This window comes from Phyllobates terribilis, unplaced genomic scaffold (assembly GCF_046119375.1).
Source record: "Phyllobates terribilis strain yellow unplaced genomic scaffold, ASM4611937v1 Scaffold_2__4_contigs__length_985480577, whole genome shotgun sequence".
NCBI lineage: Eukaryota > Metazoa > Chordata > Amphibia > Anura > Dendrobatidae > Phyllobates > Phyllobates terribilis.
In genome coordinates, this window is record NW_027362762.1 from 196,912,710 (window position 1) to 196,940,187 (window position 27,478).

The 27,478-nt window shown below is 42.8% G+C and overlaps 1 protein-coding gene across 1 annotated transcript in view; it reads left to right on the plus strand.

The window, feature by feature from the left end:
* The window catches only part of C1QL4 (complement C1q like 4), a 253,831-nt gene extending 235,160 nt beyond the window's left edge, over positions 1-18,671 (plus strand). Inside the window, exon 2 of the mRNA XM_073670212.1 lies at positions 17,183-18,671. Coding sequence (XP_073526313.1) covers positions 17,183-17,362 — 180 coding nt within the window. The 3' untranslated portion in view covers positions 17,363-18,671. The remainder of the gene's footprint in view (positions 1-17,182) is intronic.
* The last annotated feature ends 8,807 nt before the right edge of the window (positions 18,672-27,478 follow it).

Genomic DNA, 27,478 nt, shown 5'->3' on the forward strand with positions numbered 1-27,478 from the left:
GCAGAGCTCGTCCACAGTAAAAAAAAATCTATTTTTTTCTGTTACAAACATGATACAGCAGGCCATATCTCAGCTTGTAATTTTCTGGCGGTGAAATTCAGCTGTATGCAAAGCTCATTCACAATAAAAAAAAAAAATCAAATTATTCCTGTTTCTAATGTGATACAGCAGGCCACATCTCAGTTTGAATTTTTTTAGCGCATATATTCTACTTTATACAGGCCTCATCCACAGTAAAAAATTTAATTTCTTCTATTACTAACTTGATAAAGTAGGCCACATCTCAGCTTGAAATTTTTTGAAGCATATATTCTACTTTATACAGACCTCATACACAGTAAAAAATCTAAAGACTTCTGTTACTAAGGTGATACAGCAGGCCACATCTCAGCTTGAATTTTTTTGGAGCATATATTCTATTTTATACAGGCCTCATCCACAGTAAAAAAATATTTTTTTGTTGCTAGTAGCCTGCTCCAGTCACACTATTTGAGCAATATGGTGGAAAGGGGAATAGGCTTGGTGTTCAAGGTGTACATGGGGTAGGTGGTAATATTAGTGAAAGCTCTAGTGAACCAACACTGTCATGTCCTATCCAAAAAGAACTGACAACTTCTGTTACTGGACAGGCTACTCCACTCTCTTCCTTTGGCAGCCGCACAGCGGTACACCTTGTACATGAAGGCCAGAAAGAGCATGTGCTCCAGTGGATGGCAAATGCTGCATCAAGTGGCCTCTCCTCCTCTTCCTCCCCCTCAACATCACACACAGTACAGTCCTCAGAGGTGACACCCCAATTACCCTTGTTACCCCCCCACGTCACAACTCTTCAACAGCACAACTGACTATAGAGAGCCACAGATGGGCGAGTTTGCAGAGCTGTTCACACATTCTATGCCATGGGCATCAGAAGTCTGCTCCTAAGATTCACAGACTCAAGGAGAGGAAAGCATCTACACCAATGCCCAAATTTTTTTTATGTTGGATCAGGGGCAGGACTAAGTAGGGTTCGAGCAGAATCCTGACCCTCATCACCAGATGTCGGGAGGTGATCCTGATGAAACTCAGATACAGTGGTGGCCAAAAGTATTGGCACCCCTGCAATTCTGTCAGATAATACTCAGTTTCTTCCTGAAAATGATTGCAATCACAAATTCTTTGGTATTATTATCTTCATTTAATTTGCTTGCAAGGAAAAAGCACAAAAGAAAATGAAGCAAAAATCAAATCATTGATCATTTCACACAAAACTCCAAAAATGGGCCAGACAAAAGTATTGGCACCCTCAGCCTAATACTTGGTTGCACAACCTTTAGCCAAAATAACTGCGAACAACCGCTTCCGGTAACCATCAATGAGTTTCTTATAATGCTCTGCTGGAATTGTAGACCATTCTTCTTTGGCAAACTGCTCCAGGTCCCTGATATTTGAAGGGTGCCTTCTCCAAACTGCCATTTTGAGATCTCTCCACAGGTGTTCTATGGGATTCAGGTCTGGACTCATTGCTGGCCACCTTAGAAGTCTCCAGTGCTTTCTCTCAAACCATTTTATAGTGCTTTTTGAAGTGTGTTTAGGGTCATTGTCCTGCTGGAAGACCCATGACCTCTGAGGGAGACCCAGCTTTCTCACACTGGGCCCTACATTATGCTGCAAAATTTGTTAGTAGTCTTCAGACTTCATAATGCCATGCACACGGTCAAGCAGTCCAGTGCCAGAGGCAGCAAAGCAACCCCAAAACATCAGGGAACCTCCACCATGTTTGACTGTAGGGACCGTGTTCTTTTCTTTGAATGCCTCTTTTTTTTCCCTGTACACTCTATGTTGATGCTTTTTCCCAAAAAGCTCTACTTTTTTCTCATCTGACCAGAGAACATTCTTCCAAAACGTTTTAGGCTTTCTCAGGTAAGTTTTGGCAAACTCCAGCCTGGCTTTTTTATGTCTCGGGGTAAGAAGTGGGGTCTTCCTGGGTATCCTACCATACAGTCCCTTTTCATTCAGACGCCGACGGATAGTACGGGTTGACACTGTTGTACCCTCGGACTGCAGGGCAGCTTGAACTTGTTTGGATGTTAGTCGAGGTTCTTTATCCACCATCCGCACAATCTTGCGTTGAAATCTCTCGTCAATTTTTCTTTTCCGTCCACATCTAGGGAGGTTAGCCACAGTGCCATGGGCTTTAAGCTTCTTCATGACACTGCGCACGGAAGACACAGGAACATTCAGGTTTTTGGAGATGGACTTGTAGCCTTGAGATTGCTCATGCTTCCTCACAATTTGGTTTCTCAAGTCCTCAGACAGTTCTTTGGTCTTCTTTCTTTTCTCCATGCGCAATGTGGTACACACAAGGACACAGGACAGAGGTTGAGTCAACTTTAATCCATGTTAACTGGCTGCAAGTGTGATTTAGTTATTGCCAATACCTGTTAGGTGCCACAGGTAAGTTACAGATGCTGTTAATTACACAAATTAGAGAAGCATAATATGATTTATCAAACAGTGCCAATACTTTTGTCCACCCCCTTTTTTAGGTTTGGTGTGGAATTGTATCCAATTTGGCTTTAGGACAATTCTTTTTGTGTTTTTCTTTGAAGACAAATTAAATGAAGATAATAATACCAAAGAATTTGTGATTGCAATCATTTTCAGGAAGAAACTGAGTATTATCTGACAGAATTGCAGGGGTGCCAATACTTTTGGCCACCGCTGTACCTGAGAATCACGCGGACTGTACTGTGCTGTCAGGGCAGGAAGAGGAGGAGGGTAACCCCCAGGGCGAGGAATGGGAGAACAGAGAGGATGATGATGAGGTTGTAGATCCTTTTTGCTGTGAACCCAGAGGCACGCAGCTGAGTAGCTCATCTGAGGAGGTGGAGGAGGAGGAAGATGAGGAGGTTACATTGCGGCCTAAGGCACAGACACGGAGTGATGCAATCACAACGAGCACTGCATCCGTAGCCACAACTGTGGCTGTGGCCAGCAGCGGTAGAAGGTCTGCAGCTCACAGGGGTGGCAAGGGTTGCCTTGCCTGGGCCTTTTTTGATACAGCAAAGGATGATCCAACTCACGTTATCTGCCAACTTTGCAAAAAAAGACTCAGTAGAGGGAAAAAGTGCAATAATTTGACCACTACATGCATGAATCGTCACATGCACGATCAACGTTCACTACTCTGGCAATCTCACTGCGATAAAATGCGGACCATCGGCCTCCCCATCAACCGCATCTGCTGCTTCTTCATCCTCAGTCACCGTGCCAAGTGTTCTCATGCAGGTCTCCGACCGCAGAACAATACACTTGTTTACCCGCTCCAGTCAGGCTGAGTGAGATCCCGTCAGCTGTAACGGAAGTGGACATGTCTGCTGTATTTGCTTCAATGAGTACACCACATCTTTCTCAACCCACCGTAACATCTCTGCCTGCACGTTACTCATGGTCCAGCAGTTTGTTGTGCTCACCTTACTCCGTCCTCTCAGCACTGCAGCCAGCCCTCGGTCCCGCAGTCGTGGTTTGTGTGGATTGTTTCCTCCCACATATGACAAAGCTAAGAGGTTGAATTCCACCATCTCCAATCTGTTGGCCATGAAAATACTGCCTTTCTGCCTGGTGGATACAGACGGTTTCCGAAAGCTGATAGCCATCGCAGTCCCCCAGTACCAGTTACCCAGTCGCCATTACTTCTCTAAGAAAGCTGTGCCTGTGCTACACCAGCATGTCGCAGACAACATCACCTGTTCCTTGACAAAATCTATGTCTGCCAGGGTGCATTTCACCGCAGACACCTGGTCGAGTAAGCATGGCCAGGGATGTTACATCTCGCTGACTGGGCACTGGGTGACTCTGGTGGCTTTGGGGACAGGCGGGCAAGAGGCTGCTCCACAAGTCTTGGAATCCCCAAGTCTTGCGGGACAAAACTCTGTATTTAACACGTACTCCACTGCTTCTGCCGAACCTGGAGACAGGGAAGGCTCACACACGTGCCTTGCATGGCTCACATCCTCAACCTGGTGGTACAGCAATTTCTCCGCCACTATCCCGGCCTGGATGCGCTGCTGCAGAAACTTCCACCATTCGCACCCCTCAGATCATCTACTTGCATCGATACAGAGGTCTTTGTCCATGCCAGTTAACCAGTTGATATGCGATGTGCCGACATGGTGGAATTCCACTCTGTACATGTTGCAGCGACTGTGGCCCTGATGCATTATCTCATATTATATAGCATGTGCCAACGCAATATGGACGTTGTGCAAATCACACTTGTGGAGTGGGTACAGATTAAGGACCTCTGCACCCTTCTGCACAGTTTTGAAATGACTACTAAGATGGTTAGCGCTGACAATGTCATCATCAGATTCACTATTCTGGTCATCTACATGCTGGAGCAGACTTTTAATAGCCTGCGGGAGGAGGTGGTGGTCCCAGAGGAGGATACGGAAGGGATAACAATGTCTCTAAGTTCAAGACTGTCGTCACACAGGCGGGTGCCAAGGGAGGGTGGATTACAGCGATTAAGGGGGGCTAGTGATACCAGACAAACTGTTAGTGAAGGTACAAGAGCCGAGGAACAAATGGAGGAGGAAGAGATGACGGGCGAGCAACAGTCAGGAGATGAAGAGGATAATCATCCCCTCTCTGTTGTTCGTGGTTGGGGACGGAGGACGGAGGAAACAAGCATCAGTGTTACCCAGCCATCGCAGCTCTAGACTTCCAACCTCAGGAACGTCAATTCCTCAACGCAAAAACATTAGCAGCAGCAGTGTAAGTGGCAGAAGCAATTTCTGTGAGTCCTTTCACACATGTTTTAGACCATCATATGCACCAGCACAACTGAGTACAAGTCTGACACATGGTGAATGACTGAAGAGGATGGTGCAGGAGTATCTCGATCTCAATATCAATACCATCAGAGAGGGGTTGGACCCTTTTACATTTTAGTCTTCAAAAATGGAAGAGTGGCCTGAGCTCGCCTGTCACGTCTTGGAGGTTTTATCATGCCCGGCAGCCAGCGTTCTCTCAGAACGTGTCTTCAGTGCTGTTGGTGTCCTGATGGATAAGCACAGCCAGCTGTCTCCTGAAAGTGTAGACTGCCTAACTTTCATTAAGATGAACAAGTCATGGATCTTCAAGGGCTTTTGCACCCCAATCACAGACTGTGCAGACTAGATGATGGTGTAGTTTTTAGTGTGCTGCATTGATCTCACGTAATTGCAGTCTGTGATATCTTTGTTGTGGCTTCTGTGCCTGCTGTTACTGCTGCTACAGATGTTAACAATATTTTTACTAAATGTGGAGACTCCTGGTTGGGTCTCCATCTGCTTGGTTGGCTGTAGTGGATGAGGTGTCGGTCCCCATTATACTATTTATACTCTGGTGAACTTGATGCAACTTTGGTGGTGTCTGCCCCTAATTTTTGGAAATTTGAAGACTCCTGATTGGGTCTCCATCTGCTGTGAATTGGCTGTAATGGAAGAGGTGTCGGTCCCCATTATACAGTTTCTACTCTGGTGAAATTCATATCACTTTGTTGGTGTCTGCCCCTAATTTTTGGAAATTTGAAGACTCCAAGACTCCTAATTGGGTCTCCAACTGCTGGGTTGGCTGTAGAGGAAGAGGTGTCGGTGCCTATTATACTATTTCTACTCCGGTGAAATTGATGCCACTTTGGTGGTGTCTGGCCCTTATTTTTGGAAATGTGGAGAACTCCTGATTTTGTCCTCATCTGGTGTGTTTCCTGTAGCGGAAGAGGTGTCAGTCCCCATTATACTGTTTCTACTCTGGTGAAATTGATGCCACTTTAGTGGTGTCTGCCCCTAATTTTTGGAAATGTGGAGACTCGTGGTTAGGTCTCCTTCATGTGTGTTGCCTGTAGCAGTAGGGCCACCAGACCAGCAGGCCTTCACTTATTTTCAGTCAACTACCTGTGTTACTATCCTTAAATTTTTCTACCAATACTACTTTGTGAAACTGATTTTTCTGCCATCTGAGTGTGGCTGAGCAGAAAAGCAGCTTGAGCTGTTGCATGTGGTATCAGTGCTCCCAGCACAGCAGACCTACATCAATCCCTCACACACCTCGTCTTAATTTGAAGTTAAATTCAAATTTGTAAATGCTGGTCCAGACCCTGATACCTCATGCATGGTCTATGGCTGACTGTTGTTGTGCCATTATAAAATTTGTACTGTGGGTCAATTGATGCCACTTTTCCTGGTGTCTGCCCCTAATTTGAACTGTTTTGGCAGCTTTTCGGGCCCTTTGAAGGCGTTATGTATGCGTTTCTTTTTGCCTCCCATTGATTGCAATGCGATTCGGATATGTTCGTCGAATTGTTCGGAGAACATCGGGAAGTTCGCCGATTTGAAACGAATTAAACCTTGAAGATTGCCAAAACGTATTAAAACAGCAGCCGTTAAGGAGCCTTCTTCCTGATCGCCGTTTTTAAACGGCAATCGGGAATAAGGGAATAGCGCCACCCAGCGGCGGCAATACCCATGGATGTCAGCTGTACATAACAGCTGATACCAAAAAGTATTGGCCCCGGCCGGTTTTGCGACTGATCGGGGCCGATTAACCCCTTTAAATACCGCTGTCAATCGCGACAGTGGTATTTAAGTGATTGCAAGGGGGTCACAAGACCCCATTAGTAACCATCGGACCCCCACAATGAGAATCGTGGGTCCCGATGGTTACCATGGTACCCTGAGGTAATGTGATGACTCCAGGGTACGTTGGCCTGTGAGATCCAGCTATAAGCTTGGTCTCACAGGCACAGTCAGTGACTCACTAACTGCTCTCATGCACTGTAGTATACAGTATATAAGATAAGCAATACAAATAAAATTCTACATTTCCCACAGTGGGACTAAATAAAAAAGTGAAAAAAGTAAAACAAAATATGCAAAAAAAAATAAAAAATCGCACACAAATTACGAAAAGCTGTTTCGCCTCTCAAAATGCAGAATTTGTAATAAAACAAAGATAAACAAAAAAGTACACAATTGGTATCGCTGCATCCACAATGAGCCACTCTGTAAATCTGGCATGTTATTTATTCCGTATGGCGGACGCCGTAAAAAAAATAATAAAAACATGCCAAAATGTCGCTTTTTCATCATACTGACACTCAAAAAAGTGAATAAAAACCAATCAAAAAGTCATATGTAAAAATAAAATGGTATAAATGAAAACTCCAAACCGTCAAACAAGCCCTAATATGGGTCATTAGGCAAAAATATATAAAAGTTACAGCTCTCAGAATATGGCGAAAACAAAAACAAATTCATTTTTGTAAAATATTTTTAGTGTGTTAAAATAGAAAAGCATAAGCAAAACTATATAAATTTGGTATCGCTGTAATCGTACCGACCCGACGAACAAATCGGTCTTATCATTTTTACCATACAGTGAACAGCGCAAAAAAAATAAAAACAATAACTGAATTGCTGGTTTTTGTTCATTCTGTCTGAAAAATCTGAATAAAAAGCAAAAAATATTATGTACCCCAAAATGGTACCAAAAAAATCTGCAACTCATCCCGTAAAAAATAAGCCCTCATACAGCTCTGTTCGAAAAAAATAAAAAAGTTACAGCTCTTTCTTTACAGCAGCAAAACCGAAAATAAAAAACATATAAATCTGGTATCGCTGGAATCACACCGACCAGTGAACCGTGCAAAAATAAAAATAAGAACTATTCAAGTACTGCTGTCTATTTGTTCATTCTACCTCCCAAAATTCGGAATAAAGCTCGGCTCAAATTTATCCTGCACTCCCCACTGAGCGCTTCGTCAAGGTTTCTGTGTAAATTCTCCAAAACCGCGATTCAGATAAAACCCCGGACGGAACCACTCACTTATGAGGCAGATGGAGTCACTTTGGACTGGCCTGTGTCCCGGTGGTGTCCCATCATTTTAAGTGCCATTTTAGAGCACAAGTGTGGGTGACCACAGAACTGTGCACGCCTAAAAAGATGAACACCACCGGAACAGACGCCAAACTGAGTCGAAAGTGTCTCTATCTGCCGCATTATGGTGGGTAGTTCCGTCTGGGGTTTCATCTGAATCGCATTTTTGTGGGATTTACACGGAAACCCTGAGGTAAGTACTCAGCATAGAACACAAGAAGGTGATCCACCTTTATTCTGGAAGTGTCAAAAAATATTATGCACCCAAAAATGTTCCCAATAAAAACCCTAATTTATCCCGCACAAAACTAACCACCACTCAGGTCCGTCATCTATCACTGGAACTATAGGGGGATCCCACGTTATTGGTAGAACAAAGACTCAGGAAAAGCGACATGGCTCCCGCCCCATCAAACAAAATCCAGTGAATTCTGCACCCACAAATTCAAATGCCCCTTCCTTCTCAGTCTCCAGGTGCCTAAACCACAGTAAGCGACCATGTATTTGGCATTCTTGTAGTGAGGAGAGAACACTTAATAATTTATGGAGTGTGTGCTGCTAGAAGCACAAGCTGGGCACAATGTATGGTTTGCACTACACTGTATGTATGTGCACTAAACAGGCATATTTGCAATTCTCCAAAAAAAAAAACTGGCATTGATGTTACAAAATATTGCAGCCATAAATTAATTTATTGAGAGGTGCAATTTCTACAATGGAGTCACTTTTGGGGTTTTTCTGCTGTTCTGGTACCTTCAAATGTCACCTGCAAACTGTTCTAGCAAGATCTGTGCTCCAAAAGCCAAATAGCACTACTTCCTTCTCAGCCCTGATGTGTTGGCTAACAGTAATTTCTGATGACATATGGGGCATCTCCACATTCAGGAGACATTGCGCAATAAATTATGGGGTACAGCTTCCCCTATTAACCCTTGTGTACCTGAAAAATTTGCAGCAGATACAATAATTACATTTTTACTACTAAAATGTCATATTTCCATGTCTTAATGTTATAAAATTGTGTGAGGCACATATGGGTTCAAAATACTCACAGCACCCTAGATGATTTCCTTAAGCAGTGAAGGGTCACCTAGGGGGGGTTCTGCTGTTCTGGCACCTCAGGGGCTCAGCTATTGGAGCCCACAATCTAAATCTAAACAGAATCTGCATTCTAATAGCCAAGTAGCACTCCTTCCCACCCGATCACGGAAGCGATTCACAGGGGAGGTCAGCTGGCAGGTGGGACAGGACCTACAATAATTCATGATCTCTCGGTGACAACCAGGCCAGTAGAACCTCTGGAAGATCCTTTCCTGGGTGTTTTCTACCCCCAGATGACCACCTAACACATGTGCATGGGCCATATCTAACACCCTGTGTCTGTAAGGCCCTGGCACTAGTAACCTCTTAATTACCTCCCCTCTGAGCTTGATGACCTGATATGGTAACTCCCCATGCCTACAGCGGACACCATTTTCACCGGAATCAGCTGATGAGGAATTGTGGCCTTCACTAGGGTTACCAAACTCCTCGAGTCCTACAGACCAGTCATTTTCACTCTATTCAGTGACACGGGGCATGCCTGTGGTCCCTCGCCTGGTTGAGGGACAGCTCTGCAGGCAGGATATGTAAAATACGAGCAGTGCCGACCTACGCTGCGGTCCATTGGCTCATTGGTCATGGGGCAACGAGGGGCTATGTGACCCGAGGTGTGACATCTCCAACAAATTATGTTATTGGATGGGGCCTTTGGCAGCAACTCAGACCCCTCCTGGGCTCTTGGACTCCCCACAGATGTGGCTATAGTTTCCCTCTTTTGGGTGTCCGTCCCCTTTTGGGAGCCCCAGTATGGAGATGCTCCGACTCCTTGCTTCCCCAAAGCACTTTCGACCACCTATTAACTTTCCATCAACCCCACCAGATAATGGGCATTATGGGTATCTGCCTGGGCAACCCAGGATTGCACCGGTCTCGGAAGCGGTCGGAAGAGAGTATATGAACCTGTCCATGATGACCCCCTCCACCATCTGTGCTGGGGAGGAAAATTCAGGTTGCAAACACTTTTGGACCAGTTGTAGGAGGTGGAACATTTGGGACCGAGGGGGTTTGTCACTGCAAAAGGCTCAGTGATGCACCCGTTGCACCCTGACAGTCAGAGTCACTCCTAAGCACGTCAAGATCTCAGTCTTCAATAGGTTAAATTATGTAGGCTGCACAACCAGAAAAATCAAAAAAAGAATTGCAGAGCATAGTGCTAACCTAAATAAGAAGAATAGTTCCTACTCAGGAGCGTGAAAACCCTTTGTTACGTCCACAATGCTGACCTTACACATTTTGCAGTTTTTGGCTTGGAAATAATCGCATATCCCAAACGAGGAGGTAACTGGCAAAGCGAACTTGCTCTCAGAGAAGCGTACTGGATTTTACACTTACAGTTGTGCTCAAAAGTTTACATACCCCGGAAGAATTTTTCCTTTCTTGGCCTTGTTTCAGAGAATATGAATGATAACAAAAAAACTTTTTCTCCACTCATGGTTATTGGTTGGGTGAAGCCATTTATTGTCAAACTACTGTGTTTTCTCTTTTTAAATCATAATGACAAAAGCATCCAAATGACCCTGATTAAAAGTTCACATACCCTGGTGATTTTGGCCTGATAACATGCACAGAATTTGACACAAATTAGTTTGATTGGCTACTAAAGGTAACATCCTCACCTGTGACCTGTTTGCTTGTTATCAGTGTGTGTGCATAAAAGCTGAGTGAGTTTCTGGGATCCAGACAGACTCTTGCATCCTTCATCCAGTCACTGACGTTTCTGGATTGTGAGTCATGGGGAAAGCAAAACAATTGTCAATTGATCTACGCGAAAATGTAATTGAACTGTATAACACAGGAAAGGGATACAAAAAGAATCCAAGGAATTGATAATGCCAGTCAGCAGAGTTCAAACTGTGATTAACAAATAATAAATCAGGGGCTCTGTAAAAACCAAACCACGGTCAGGTAGACCAATGAAAATTTCGGCCACAACAGCCAGGAAAATTGTTCGGGATGCAAAGAAAAACCCACAAATGACATCAGCTGAAATTCAGGACATTCTGAAAACTAGCGGTGTGGCTGTTTCAAGATGCACAATAACGAGGCACTTGAAGGAAAATGGGCTGCATGGTCGAGTCGCCAGAAGAAAGTCATTACTGCGCAAATGCCACAAAGTATCTTTTCTACAATACGCCAAACAGCACAGAGATAAGACTCAAAACTTCTAGAACAAGGTAATTTGGAGTGATGAGACCAAAATTGAACTTTTTGGCCACAACCATAAATGTTACATTTGGAGAGAGGTCAACAAGGCCTATGTTGAAAAGAACACCATTCCTACAGTAAAGCACGGAGGTTGATCACTGATGTTTTGGGGATGTGTGAGCTACAAAGGCACAGCAAACTTGGTAAAAGTTAAAGTAAAGATGAATGCAGCGCGTTATCAGCAAATACTGGAGGCAAACTTGCATTCATCAGCCCGGAAGCTGCGCATGGGACGTACTTGGACATTCCAACATGACAACGATCCAAAACACAAGGTCAAGTTGACCTGTCATTGGCTACAGCAGAACAAAGTGAAGGTTCTGGAGTGCCCATCTCAGTCTCCTGACCTCAATATGAGCAACTCTGGGGAGTTCTCAGGCGCGTAGTTCATGCTAGATAGCCCAGGAATTTACATGAACTGGAGGCTTTTTGCCAAGAAGAATGGACAGCTTTACCATCTGAGAAAATAAAGAACCTCATCCACAATTACCACAAAAGACTACAAGCTGTCATTGATGTTAGAGGGGGCAATACATGGCATTAAGAACTGGGGTATGTGAACTTTTGATCAGGGTCATTTGGATGTTTTTGGTTGTAATTAAGATTTAAAAAGAGAGAACACAGTAGTTTGACAATAAATGGCTTCACCCAACCAATAACCATGAGTGGAGAAAACATTTTTTATTATCATTCATATTCTCTGAAACAAGGCCAAGAAAGGAAAAATTCTGCGGGGTTTGTAAACTTTTGAGCACAACTGTAAATACAAAATTTCCAAAACGGGATGAACTATAGGAATGATTTGTTTTACATTTATTAATTTTCCTTTGTTTTTCACAGTATGTCATTGCAGTAGTCTACCCACCTGTTGTAATGCAAATGTAATTAGCATTGTGTCCTCCGACTGGTTTAATCTTCGTTTATATGTTTGACCCTATATTTTTTTCTGACATCCTATGACTAAGGCGCTTTTGTTGCGCCAGAAGCGCATCAGGTTTCTTTTAACTTTTTTATCATGATATTTTGAATAAACTTTGACATTTTACCTGGACGGTTGTTGCCGGATTGAATCCCCTTTGTTCTTCCTTACAAAGGTGTAGTCAGGTCCCAGTCTGGGCTCAAAATTCCAAGGTCCGAGTGTGACAAGGCACTAAGGGTAATACAAATGGGTAGTCAAAAGGTAAATCCAAAATCTGGCAACAAAAATCAGAATATCAGAGCACAGAGCAACACACTACTGAGCTGAAAGCTACAATTGGCAATAGTCCCAGCATAGCCAACCAGCTAAATGGCCAAACAATCACCCTGAAAGAGCAATACCTGAACAATTTCCAGCAGGCCCGGCCTAATTAGGCTGCAAGGAAATCCCATAAACAAAACTGACAGCCCAGCATGCTTCTACATACTATAGGATGACCAAGCTGTCACTCACAATGCTGACAGCCCAGCACACCCCTGCAATCCATAGGACGACTGATCTGTCACTCACTGCGTACCTAGGACACAGTGAGGAGCAGGATCATGACAAGCAGCTCGTGCAAAGGAAACTTTTTGAGCAATAAAAATACACTTTTGGAAGGAAGAAGGCAGTAGGCATAAGCTGCTAATATGGCAGTATAGCAGTAGGAGTAAATTGCAGGCTTTTCTGAAGAGGTGAGTTTTCAGGTTGCAAGTGAAGTTTTTCAAAGGTGGGACAGAGTCTAAGGGTACTTTCACACTGCCTTTTGGCACCCATTCAGGTCCCATCGGGGCTTACGTTCGAGTCCCCTGCAGAACGGGATTCGGGCTTATGCATCCACAGGGCTGTAGACAATAATGGTGCTGACAGAGCAAAAGTATGCTCTGATGTGCATCATTTTCGGGCGTGTACGTCTACTGGAGCGGACACTCAGATGTAGTAGACTATGTCTGGGTGTCCGTTTCCAGTAGGCATTGTAATGCAGCAGCTTGCTAGCATTACTGTAAATGGTCCAGGATGTGTTTACCGGACCATGTACCTTCCCCTTTAACTGACTGGTCACATGACCGTGACATCACACAGGTCCTGATGCACACAGTTAGGTCCTGTCAGTATGGGTGTATGTGTGCACAGGATATATAAACCCTGCTTAATTTGAGACAGGTGTGTTCGGTGTGAGGCGTGAGGCCTGTGCTCCGTGTGTGTGGGACACCGTTTGTGAGAGGCCTAGTGAGGCCGAGTGAAGCCTGGCAGCCTGAAAGGCAAAGACTGGATCCTGTGCGGATGCTAGTGGCCTTGGAAGGCAGCGGCTTTGTAGTGAAGCCTGGTACCTGAAAGGTCGAGCCTGGATCCTGTGTGGATGTCAGTGGCCTTTGAGGGAGAGCCGGCTTGGTGAGGAGTCCTGAAAGGCAAAGCCTGGATCCTGTGTGGATGTCAGTGGCCTTTGAGGGAACGACGGCTGGAGACCCCTACCAGGGAAGCCACAAAGCCACAGTGGTGGCAGATTAAATGGACTGCAGCAACTAAACCCGGCAAAGGTAATACACTTTGTTACATGGACTGTGTTATGGACATTGATAATTTATTACCTTGCCGTAGGCTGTAACCTGGAGCAAGTGGACCTGTGTGCCACTTGGCTCGTGAATATTATAGATATGTGTGTCGGCGTGCCACTGAGTTGGACCCGGTGAACTGTGGCTTATGAAGTAATAAACTGCAGCATCGTGAGAAAAATGTAAAGACATTGCACGTGTGCATTGATTGTCGCAGCGAAGCGGGTATCCCCCATTATGATGACTAGCGCTGCCTTACAGCATACATGCCCGAAAATGATGCATGGCAGAGTGTATGTTCACTCTGTTGGCACCATTATAGTCTATGGCCCTGTCGGTCCATATGCCCGAATCACGTTTTGGGGGGAGTTCGGACGTAAGCCCCGATGGGACCAACGAATGGGTGCCAGAACACAGTGTGAAAGCACCCTGACCTGTTAGATTAATAAACTCCAGAGTATTGGGAATACACAGGAGAAAGCTAGGAGATGGTTGTGTGAGGAGCAGACATTGTACAGATGTTTGGAGGAGAAAGATCATTGACTGTTAGATGTGATTGCATTACAGGAAATTAGGTTAAAGATGTATGGACGAGACAGATTATGGATGGTGTTGAAAGTTATTGTTAATATTTAAACTGAATTCTCTGGTAGCAAATGAAGGGACTGGCAGATAGGAGATGCAGAGAAATAACAAAGGTAGAGTTGGCATAATCAGTCAACTGAGATGAGAGTAGATTGTTGAATGGGAGGTAGTCTAGGTGGTAGATGATAAGGGCACACACTAGCAATTTTGCTAAATGAGAGTTGGAAAAACAGTGAATTTGAAGTAAAAAGGAGAAAAGATGTGTAGTAATGTGAGGCACAAAAGTATATGACTGGCTACAGCTGGGCTCACCTTAAGAGGTTATGAAGAGGAAATATTTGACATTAGCGATACTCCACACCACGAACAATGCGGGCTCTATGTGTTATTATGCCTTTGATGATGCATTTGTCGAAAAGACCACAGGAAGAAAACAGGGCATATCTGAGGTATTTGAGGAATTAGATTGAGCTTACAAAGGGTATTTTTGTAATTTTTTTTTGTAAAACAGCTGCCAGTTGAAACATATTCAGTAAAAATAATGGAAAAATATGAAATAAACACAATTCGATTTTTGAAGTTCTTTTTATGGTAGGTGCAGTTGAGGCATTTAAATCAAACTTTATCATGCTCTTATGCATAGCATTTGAATGGCATTTTTAAAGTGGAATTTCCCATTGAATTTGAAATTACTCTGCAAGTAAGCTTATTTACAATAAAAGAGATTTAGTTCAGTGTGAAATGCCGCATGTGAGATACAGAAGAGTGTTTCCCGGTATAACCCCTGAGGAAATCCATCCCAAACCCAGGAATTCCTATGCTTCATATCCACCAATCTATTGCTGTATCACTTATGAAGGGTGTTATGCCAGAAACGTTGTAATCTACTTCTGTACTTGCTCCAATGTGAATAACAAACATGAAAAATTCTTAAAAAATTATGTTTAAAGCATGTTCCTGTGCCATTTGGTGTGCTCTTCCTCCCTTTATCTGCTGCCTGGCATGACTTTATTGTACTAGGGCATCGGAAATTACATGCTTACTATGCAAGATGGGAGGAAAGAAGTCGGGTGTGGACCTTTTCTGCGCACCAGAGAACACTGGGACCAAAAGTTACAGCAACTCTCCAGCGCCTGCGCAGAACAAAATTAAAGTCAGTGTCCATAAAAGGGCAGAACAGTGCAGAGGAGTGACGGCAGGCAGAATGTGCAGGTGCAGGATTTCCAGCCACGAACCTGACGTAATAGATACACATTACAAAGAGGGAAGGAGAAATGTAGTATAATGAAGAGAGGAGGCAGTGTTATCTTCTGGGCAGCATACGACCCGTAGCCAGGAAGAAATAATTAACCTAAAGCGATAAAAGATGATTTTTACAGAACAAGGCATCGTCCATGAGCAGGGGCATTACAACCTTTATTATCTTGTAAATCCACCTTTGGCTTTCAACACTGCCTGAATCCTTCTGGGCATGCTCTCAATCAGATTCAAGCATGTCTCAACCGAAATCTGATCCCAGGTCTCTTTTACACGTTCTCAAAGTTGGTGCATATTGGTAGATTCACTTGGGCATGTATATAGCTTTTTCTTCAACTCTACTCACAAGTGTTTGATTGGGATGAGGTCTGGGGACTAAGGAGGGGCAATCCAGCATCTCTATTTCATTGAACCATTTCTTCACCAATCTCAAAGTATGCTTCAAGTTGTTGTCCTGCCGGAACACTATATCATCCTTTTCATATCCATAGTACTCAAGTGTACAAGGTAACTCGTCTTGTAGGATACTCACAAGTAAGTTCAGCATTGAGACTACCATTGATCCTGGTCAAGTATCCAACACAATTGGCTATGAAACAACCCCATATCATCAGGCTTCCTTCCCCGAACTTGACATTTACTTCAATTTCTCGATCTGTTAGCCCCTTTTTCCCTTGTTTCTTCCAGACCCATTTGTACCCATAAGAGCTTAGTCTATTGATTTTCATCTCATCGCTCCAAATCACCCATTTCCAATTTTCTACTGTCCTCTAGCCAACACTACTTATGATGATATTGAAGTCGAGGCTTCTTCACCTGTTTTCAAGCCACCATTCAAGACTTGTGTAATGTGCATTGCAGAGTGCTTGCACAGACGCCGGTGATCTCACTATTACAAAGCATACAAACCACCTATTGGCTTTTGAAAGGATGGACAGACTTAATTTCGTATTCTTCCATCTGTCATGGAACTCACATGATGCAGTTTGGCAATTTGATTAGCCGAGAGACTGCTATCGTTGAGCTGGATGATGCTGTTTCTTTTTTGTTGGGAAATCTTCTTCATGGCTGATCCTTGATTTGAACCCATGACCTTTCGCTTGGGAATCAACCTAATAACACACTGAGTTATTAGGGAATGTGAGATCAGGTTGTAATTTGTAGTATACAAGAAGAAAAAGATTTTTCCACCACCAGGAGCAAAACAGTAGCAATGCAGTGGCATGACAAGAATCTGCATAACTAATCATATCCAAATAGTTACAAGTCAAATTTATGCATGAGATAGACAAGACGATTGTCTATAAAATGATGATAGTCTCACGTTCAAAGCAGTAGTGGATGGTGAGATATGGAGCCTGAAAGCCAAAAGTTCAAATCATTGTTACCCTTTTGATCATCAGTGTACATTGCAGATGGATCACAACTATGTTAAGTTTACAGATGTGTAACTTAGTTGTCCATAATCATCCCTGTTCTTTCTATCAGAAGTGGGTCCAGGTGTGCTGTATGTATACTTGGGTTCCTTTACACATATTTATTGAATAGCAGTGTAATATGCTGAACATTCTAATATGTTGTCTGCTCCAAATTGTGACTGATCTTGTTTTCATTTCTCCTGCAGGTTCGAGCTAGTGCCATTGCTCAGGATGCAGATCAAAACTATGACTATGCCAGCAACAGCGTTATACTTCATTTAGATGTCGGGGATGAGGTCTATGTAAAGTTGGATGGCGGCAAAGTCCATGGTGGGAATACAAACAAATACAGTACCTTCTCTGGATTCATAATATATCCTGACTGAGGAACTGGAGATGCTGCAAACAATGTTCATGAACCCTTTCCTCGCCAGAAATTTGCAGAGCAATGCTCCAGTAATCCATCACCTGCAAGACTTAGTAATGTTCCTCCATATTACTTTTCCTCAGTGCAGACCTGCAGGACGTATCTTAACCCCTTTTCTGCTAAAAATTGCTAGTGTGACCAATGACATAATGACTCGTCTAGCAAAGAAGAGGTCCAGGAAAGAAGTGACCACAGAAGCTTCTATCACAGGTGGCCAGAAATCAGGACTTATTTTTTCTGATCGGCAGAATCTATTTATATTTGCTGGTTATCAACCTTTCATCTTGGAGGTCATGAATAAATCAGTGTCCCATCTTTTGTTGTCTTTGCAGGATATTGGAGCACGGGGGGGGTCTAAACCTGGGGCAAATATCTCATATGATTAAGGTGAACCATCTGTGTGCATGTGTGTAATTAATTGTGTCACTTCGTATCAACATGCAGAAGAGAAGACATATAGAAATATATAATTGATAGACCCTTTGTATAAAACAATATAGCAGTCATCAGCTGATGGAGTATATTTCACCTAGAACTTAAAGTCCAATACATTTTCCAAGTGTCAAGTTGACTGATCAATATTTTTTCAGCTCTTAAATTCATTCTGGACAAATATCTAAATGCTAATGGTCCAAAAGTATTTTTGTTTAACTATAATATAACTTCAAGATTGTATGTTTGTCAAGAGAAATATGCATCTGTATCTCCTTCACCTGGTTTTCAGAACATAGTTCCATACCTTATGATTCATATTCATATCTGCATCCGACGCCTTTTCTCGAAGGCAAGCTCTATGATCTTCTTGCCTTGTTTCATGAGCCAAAGTATACAACATCTTACCATCAATGTGCCAGTACAAACAAGATACTAGAGGGGTACTAAAGCAACACAGACTATTTGGAAATGTGCGTTCTCATTAAACTCAATCTGTGTGCACTCTTTACTTCAACAGCAGAAAAAGAGCAAAAATACTGGTTTTGAAACCCAAATGTGTTACATAAATTATGACATATGTTGTATGTGTGTTGGGGAATAAATGGTTGAGAGTAATGTGTACAATGGAACCTGAGTGCCCAGTCCCACTCCTGACAAGTGAGACAGAGAAGGGGTATGCATCAAGTGTTGTTTTGACTCTGGCACTGAAAGTAGTGCTGTAGCTGTGCATGCCGCTGGGTTCAAGCCTCCACTTTCTGTCCCATGTCTCTGTGTTGTGCTGCGTGAAATATTGGAGTGTTTTGTACTACTAACAATAAAACACATGTGATTCCAAACCATTTACGATGAGTCAATGTCTCTAAGCTTAAACATTAAAGGACTATCGAGTCTCAAACACAAGAAAACATAAAATAAAAAAAAATAATGTTGCACCTTATACCTTTAGTCTTCATCATTTTCACTGTGTCTAGCTTCCTGCAATCTGCAGTTTATTATGGTACGGTGCCCTCATAAGGAAACTCTTATGAAATTAAGAGCATCATCTCCTTTTTAGAAGATGAAGAAATCAGAAAACAAAAATTAGGAATATGTGGGTGGTAAGCGAAGTAGAAATAGTGAACAAAATGATTTATTTATGTGCAGAAATGTGTTGTCTCTGTAACTTAGTAAATATGGGAAATATCCAATTGTTTACATGGTGTCCTTGACATAAGAGCCAGGCTATACTGTATCAAGAGGAGTGCTCACAGGGTTTTCAAAGAAATCTACAGATTTACAAAATTCAGCAAAAATGTAACCTAGTGGACATTCATTTTAGCTGAATTTACACTGGGATGTAACAATCGATCTAACCACTGTAAGGATCATAACGTTGCACAAGTTATTCACTGATCTAATGTTTCTTCTGTGAAAAACATTGATTTGGATTGCTGAATTCTTTTATGCAGTATGCCATGTGTACTATCAAACAGAGAAGCTCAAAACCCTGCTTGCCTCCAGAAAATTAGGGTTATTACAGTTTTAAATTGGTATGGGATTTTATTCTTGGATTTGTTGAATAATTGCTTCACAAATTCTATTTTGATGGTTTGACAGAATGAAAATGTACTGTTTCACATACTGTGGTTGACGCGCCCCCAGGGCAGTGGGGTACTCGGAGTCTGGGCCTATGGATGCTGGGGGGTAATATGTCACAGTGGCTGGCCCGGTCCGTGGCCCAGGGCGGTCAACAGAAGGGGGATAGTTTACATGGGATTTGTAGTTTGATCGTGACGCTACCTGTGGTTTCTGGTAATTTGTACCAGCACTGCTGCAGACCTCTGAGGCAGTTGATAGGCAACTAGGATGGAACAGCTCCCCACAGGTGGAGCAGGCCTCAGGGCAGTCTTGAGTTTGATGGTGGGTGGTGATGCTGGGGCTTGTAGTGCAGTCGGGATGGCGACAGAGACAGGGGATTCGCTTCAATACCTTTACTGGTGCGGATGTCAGGTATGGTCCAGGGTACTCGGTAGGAAGGGTGCACTTCAGGACTTCTCCCCAGTGAGCGGGTATAAGGCCTCCTGGTCCGTATCTCCCTCTCTCTAAGCTCCTGGCCAGCCTGCAACTGGGCCTAGCTTCTGTGTCGTGCTGTTCCTTCACCTGTCACTTGGTAGTAGGACCTTCCGCTCGCAACCACTATCCCTGGGCACCGGGGCCTTCGTGGTTCCTGGTCCTGTAATGGGGTTAGCTTCAGGTCAGCTAGACACTTGTAGTCCTCCTGGTATTCCGGTGATCCCTACTGGGTATAAAGGGACCCTGTAGGCGCGGACCTGGTGTCCGGTTTGTATACTAGGGGGTGAGCCTATTATGCTCCTCTGCCCCCTCGACTCCTCTCTCCTCTCCTCTTTTTCTTCGGCCACACTCGGGGCCCTCAATACGGCAGCAGACATGACTGACTGATTTTCTAAATCTCTGACTGCCTGGCTCCACCCTCCATACATATATCCATATCGGGCTCCCTCTGGTGGTATGAGGTGGAAGGGTGGAGGTGGTTGTATGTAATGAGGGCCTCTTGTGGAGAAGTCCGTCCATGCACCCTTTTGGGTCCTGTGGTACCTGTGAACAGCAGGGTGCCACATGGTCATCCCAGTCAAGAGATCTCCTCAACATCTGTGAGAACTTCTGAAGCATCTCAGATTTTAAAGGGAATCCGTCAGTAGGATTAACCCTCTTAAGCCGTCTTATGGGCATGCAGGTCATAGGAAGCTGAATAAAATGATACCTGGATATCTGCGATCTGATGTCTTGTTGCAGAGAAATCCACATTTTTGTTACATGTAAATGACTTCTTCCAGGCTAAGGGGAGTGCACTGCCTGGAAGATAACTCTGCCTCCAAAGATTATTTTACATAAAGGGCGAGTTACCAGTGTGAGACAAGTAACTAACACAGAACAAGAGAAATTAAATTTGTCTTCTTGCAAACACAGTTTTTCAGCTTTCTGAGCTCTGCTGTATTGCAACAATATTGCAGGACTGGCTCCGGTGAGATGGAAGCTGAAGCTGAGTGGTACCTGCAGATGTGTCAGGTATAATCACACACAGCTCTGCAGTGAGATTAGGAGAGTAGAGAGCGGCCATCACACTGGTAACTCTCTCCTCACGTAAAATAATCTCTGGAGGCAGAGTTATCTTCCAGACAGCGTCCTCCCCATAGCCTGGAAGAGGTCACTTATATAAAGTGATAAAAGATGATTTCTCCGCAACAAGGCATCTGATATGAGGCATACAGGGAGGACTTCTTTAACCAGTCTATAACCTCTATGCCCATATTAATGGTTTAGATAGTTCAAATGTGGTGACATATTCCCTTTAATCATCTTTACTCCATAGTCACGATTTTTTCAGTTTTCAGCTACTACAATCCATACATGGAAAGATCTATAATTAGAGGATGTGAGGCAGTGAGAGGGATCATATGCGAGGGACGGTATGTGTCTCCTAGGATGTGCATAGAGGCATATTGAATCACAGCTGTGATTGCAGTGCAGAATAAAAGTAAAGTTTGAACTTGGTCAAGCTATTTGGCGAAGTTGGATTTAAGAAAACCCGTATGGGCTTTTATTCTGGGAGTGAACTACAGGTGGCAGTGAGGCCGGTTCACTCCCTCCAGCCGAGTCTTACAAGTGGCTCATGGCCATTGAGTCCTTTTAAAAACCTGTAGCAAAGGTTTGGGTGTGTCAGTGTTTTGTCTGCAAGCTGCAGAGCAGGTGGCTCTACACTACCAGCCTGTGTGAAGGAAACACAGAGCCCAGGAAAGCAAAACTCCTGGCGCACCTCAGCGCGACATGGCGGTGTAGTCGCCCACGGTAACAGCTGCATTCCAGAGGATACCGTTTACCTTTACTTTGGAAAATAAAGACATTTAAGTTGAACTTTACTGGGTCATTGCCTCATTACCGCACAGTGTGAACATTGCCACACTACAATGAATAAACAGATTTTGACAGATACTTTTTGATCTATTGTTGATATCAAGTCACCTATTGCATAAGTATACCTCTATGATATCTTACATAACATACAAACATTTTAGTGTATATGCACTGCATGTTAAATAGGTTTAATTTAAAATGTAACTTCTTTCAAATCTTCTCTACAACTCTCCTTATTCTACTCATTTAACACCTTTGCCCCAAAGCCTGTTTTCACCTTCCTGACCAGGCCAAATTTTACAATTCTGACATGCGTCACTTTATGAGGTAACAACTCTGGAACACTTCAACATATCCCAGTGATTTTGAGATTGTTTTTTCTTGATAAGTTGTAATTGATATGATTTGCGTATATTTATGAAAATGTTGAACATTTGACAAAAGATGTAAAAATATCAAAAGTGGTAGAAAACTACTGTTTGGGCGCACCTCAAGGCTCGGAAAGGAATTCTAGAGCGCAATTTTTGCTGAAATCAACTGCGAATGCCATGTCACATTTGAAGAGCCCCTAACATGCCAAAACAGCAGAAATGCACACAAGTGACCCCATTTTGGAAACTATACCTCTAGAGGAATTCATCTAGCGGTGTAGTAAGCATTTTTAACCATCCGGCAATTCAAAGAATTATATAACATTGGTCTGAGTAAATGGAAAATTACCATTGTTTACACTAAAATGTAGCTTTGGCCACAAGTTTTTCATTTTCAGAAGTAATAATAGGTGAAAATGAAAGTTACAATTTGTTATGCAATTTCTTCCGAGTATGCCAATACTCAATAATTGGTCGAATACTACTTTTGAGGCAAAGTGCAAAGCTCAGATGAGAAGAAGAAGTGCCATATTTGAATTCAGATTTTGCTAGAATGGTTTGTGGGTGCCATGTCACATTGGCAGAGCCCCTGAGGTGTCAAAACAGCAGAACCCCTCCATAAGTGACCCCATTTTACAAACTACACCCCCAATAAATTAATTGAGGGGTGCAGTGATCATATTGACACAACATGGGTTTCACAGAATTTTATACCATTAGGTGATGAAGAAAGAATAATTAGATTTTTACTATTAAAATATTGTTTTAGCAAGTTTTTATAATTTTATAAGGGCAAATAGGAAAAAATGGACCTCACATTTTGTTGTGCAATTTCACCTGAGTGCACCAGTACCCTAAATGTAATCGGGAAATACTTTTCAGTAACAGTGGAAAGTTCAGAAAGGAAGGAGCGCCATATTGGAGTTCAGATTTTGCCGTTATGGTTTACAGGTGTCATGTCACATTGGCAGAACCCCTGAGGTGCGAGAACAGCAGAAACCCCCCTAAGTGACCCCATTTACAAACAATACCTCTCAATGAATTCATCTAGGGGTGCAGTAATCATAATGACACCACAGGTGTGTCACATAATTGTACACCATTGGGCCGTGAAGAAAAAATAATTAATTTTTCAACAAGAAATTAGTTTTAGCCCCAGATTTTACATTTTCACATGGGGAAATGGGTAAAATGGCACCAAAAATTGTCACACCATTTGTGCTGAATGTGGCAATAGCCCATATGTGGCTGTACAGAACTGCTTAGCCAAACGGTGAGACTCGGGAGGGAGGGGAGCACTATTTGATTCTTGAAGAACAAATTTTCATAGAACAGTTTGCGTACTCCATATACAGAGCCCCTAAGTGTCGAAACAGCAGAATCTTCCTTTCAAGTAACCCCATTTTGGAGATTACACCCCCCCGGGAATTTATCTACAGGTGAAGTGACAATTTTCAATCCATGGGCGTTTTCTAGAAATAAGCAGTAGTGGATGTTGCGGAGTGAAAATTGCAAAATACGTTGTAGTGCCCAGTATATTGTAGTGCCCAGTATGTTGTAGTGCCCAGCTCGTGCTTCTGGAGACATGGAACTCTAAATTAAGCGGGATTTCATCGCTACAGAAATGCCAGACATGTAGACACTAAATATGGTTTAGGCACACTGGGGATCAAACAGGAGGGGGACATTTTGATTTCCAAGCCCAGAAATCGCTGGATTTTTTTTGGGGGGGGCAATGAGCCATAGTGCTTTTCCATAGCCACCGTGCTACCAGTACTGTGCTGCTTAGAAGAACCCGTGGCTGCTATTTTTTGGCACAAGGTTAAAGGAGGCTGGGTTTTATGAAGTTTGGAAATTTGCATCACCTGGCCTTTCCTAACGATAATAGTGAATAAGCCATAACCATAACAGGCTAATTAAGGTCTGAAATATTGGCCAAAGTTATCTGAGCATACAAATCTCCAAGGGTGCCCAAAACTGTACAGGCTTAAAAAGAGGGAAACCACTGTATCATAGGCCAGACAACGTCCAGAGTGTCTCCACTTCCTCATTTTAGGGAATCTTTTGCTGGGGGTTTCGTCTGAATCACGTATTTCAGAGATTTATACAGAAACTTCGGTGTAATGGCTCAGCGTAGATCTGATAAATGTGAGCTGTCCCTTACTGCAATCTTTAGGAGACAAAATTTACAAATCAACAGCAGGTCAAGAATTGGTTTAATTTATTCTTTACGCTTTTCTTTTTGCGGTGTGTTTACACAACTTTATTCTTCGGGTCGGTGTGATTACAGCTATGCCATATTTATAGCTGTTTTTTATGTTTGGCTGCTGTCACACACTAAAAAATGGGGTTTTTTTGCAAAAACAAATTTTTGCATCCCCATATTCTAAGAGCTATAATGTTTCTATTTCACATGAGACCTTGTAATTTTTTTACGGAACGGGTTGACATTTTTATTGGTACATTTTCGGGCACATAACAGTTTTTGATCGCTTTCTATTCTGATTTTTAGGAGGCAAAATGAACAAAAAACAGTTCACCGTTCACCGTATGGCAAAAGTGATATTCTTCAGGTCAGTACAATTACAGCGGTACCAAATTTATATTATTTTTTTATGTTTTAGCGCTTTTACACAATAAACTATTTTATAAAAAAAATAATTGTTTTTGTAACACTGTATTATGAGAGTTATAACTTTTTTATTTTTCCGTTGATGGAGCTGTATGGTCACTTGTTTTTTGTTCTTTATTTTGTGACTTTTTAAAAACATTTTTACAATTTTTTTACATTTTTTTTTAATTTTCTTACTTAGTCCCTCTATGAGACTTTAACTTATATTACTCTGATCACTGGTATAATGCATTGCAATACACCAGCACTGCAATGCATTATACCTGTCAGTGCTGCACTGACAGAAGCCTTTTACACCATGCTCCTGGCATGGTCTAACAGGCTTACTATAGCTGGTTGTTTATATTTATACCAGTACACATAGTTTTGTGGCCTTTTTTCTTTCACTTTTTGTATATGTATTTTTCCAACATTATATGGTGTATTTAATCATTTTCAATAAACACTGAGATTTTAGGTATATTTCTGTGAGATTCCCCCTTTTTTTCCCGGTAAATGTAAATGAAAACTAATTAAAAAAAATATACTTGGTGTCATTGCTGTAAAAAAATTATCTAAGCTGTATGGTAAATGCTGTAAAGAGAAAAAATATACAGTGAAGGAAATAATTATTTGATCCCTTGCTGTTTTTGTAAGTTTTCCCACTGACAAAGACATGAACAGTCTATAATTTTAAGGGTAGGTTAATTTTAACATTGAGAGACCAGTTAGATGCTCCTAATCAACTCATTAGCTGCATTAAAGACAGCTGTTTTACATAGCCACCTGTATAAAAGACTCCTGTACACAGACTCAATTAATCAGTCAGACTCTAACCTCTACAACATGGGCAAGACCAAAGAGCTTTCTAAGGATGTCAGGGACAAGATCATAGACCTACACAAAGCTGGAATGGGCTACAAAACCTTAAGTAAGACGCGGGGTGAGAAGGAGACAACTGTTGGTACAATAGTAAGAAAATGGAAGAAATACAAAATGTCTGTCAATCGACATCGATCTGGGGTACTGTCAGGGAAACATTGAGAAATATTGAAAATATTCTTTCTCCCCGTTATAGATATGAAGAATTCAAAGTACAAAGTTGGTGCGGTTTTCATTGGGGCGCAAGGTAACAGCAGGCCAGGGTATTTGTTAGTCCATAATTTTCTTTATTAATCAAATGGCTTCACAACATGTTTCGGCTAATACCGCCTTCATCAGGTGATCTGCTTTAATCTTTATTATTTTGGGTAACTGCTCATGTATTGTACTGTCTCCTTTATAAAATCCTTGTATATATTTTTCCTAAACACTGCCTCCTTTTTGGATTAAATATAAAATTTAATAGTTCTGTTTCTTTTGTCCTGTAATCGTTCCCTCCCCAGAAGCCATATACGCTACCAGAATGCAGGCGTTCGACCAGGCCTGTATTATATTTCAAATCTGGACGGTGGTGGCAGAGAATAATAATAATTGAGCTATTGTGAAGCTGACAGTGACCATACGGGGGGCATATACACATATTCCATGCTTTGGAATCGGGAGATGTGACGCCATATTCTCACTGGTTGCTTGCCGATACCTACGTAGTGAGTAGTGGGGACCGTGTGCTCGCGAATCCTTGACGAAATCCTGACAGAGTGACGGCAACGGCGAGATATTGCGTGATCTCCCCGGTGTCGTCACTGTGGAATACCTGACAAATTGGTGGCAAGCGGTAGGATATTATAGAACATCAGTGGTTGGATTAAGCAGTCATTCCTGTCACTGAAAACTTGCACAGTTCTTGCGAGAATTCTGTGCAGACTGAGTGTTTTAATATTTTACATCTGGGACATTACTATACGTGTAGCAGTTGCATCCCCTCCCTTCTCTTGTTTTTCTGTCCTATCTTTTATTTGGCAATGATGGCTACACGTGGAGAGCCATGGTATACCCAGCAGTCAAAGGTCACTCTCACTGCCCTCTGTGAGCTGAGACAGATTAACCCCACGGGAAGAAACAAGGCCCAGATGATTGGTGAACTGTGGCAAGGTGCTGCAGAGCCCATCCGACAGCAGAGCCCTGATGATGGGGCGGCCAGCCAAGGTCCGGATTGCACTGCTGTAGGGGTCCCGCCTGTGATTGCCAGCTAGTGTTGAGCCACCCCCGTAGTGTTCGAGTTCGGTTCGGTTCGTCGAACACCCGTGTGTTCGCCGAACTGTTCGTCGAACTGTTCGTCGAACACCTTCGAACACCATTAAAACCAATGGCAGGCAAACAAAAACACATAGAAACACATAGAAAACACCTTCAAAGGTGTCCAAAAGCTGACAAACTGCTCAGAAGACATAACTAACACATGGAAAAGTGACAAGTACATATAGTCATGCGAAAATAAAAGAGGTGGAGGAGTAAAAGGAGGGGGAGACACAGATATAGGCATGTCATGCCCTTCTAAAATCCAAAAAGTGAGAAGCCGACACGGCCAGTCCACTCCTGCCCGTGCCACCTCCGTGTCGCCGGGTTTGTGCCAGAGCCGCGGTGAACCCTGACGGCCAGCCCCCCTCTCCCAATACTGGTGCCTGTCCGCTGGTGGGTCGAGCGAGCCCCCCTGTGGTGGAGGCAGCTCTAAGCTTTTTAATTTAAATTGTCTCTCTAATTTGAATGAATACACTTTAAATCCATTTACAAGGATCTATTGGAGGGCAAGTCTCATGCCAGCAGCCGCGGTAATTCCAGTTCCAGTAGCGTCCACTAAAGCTGC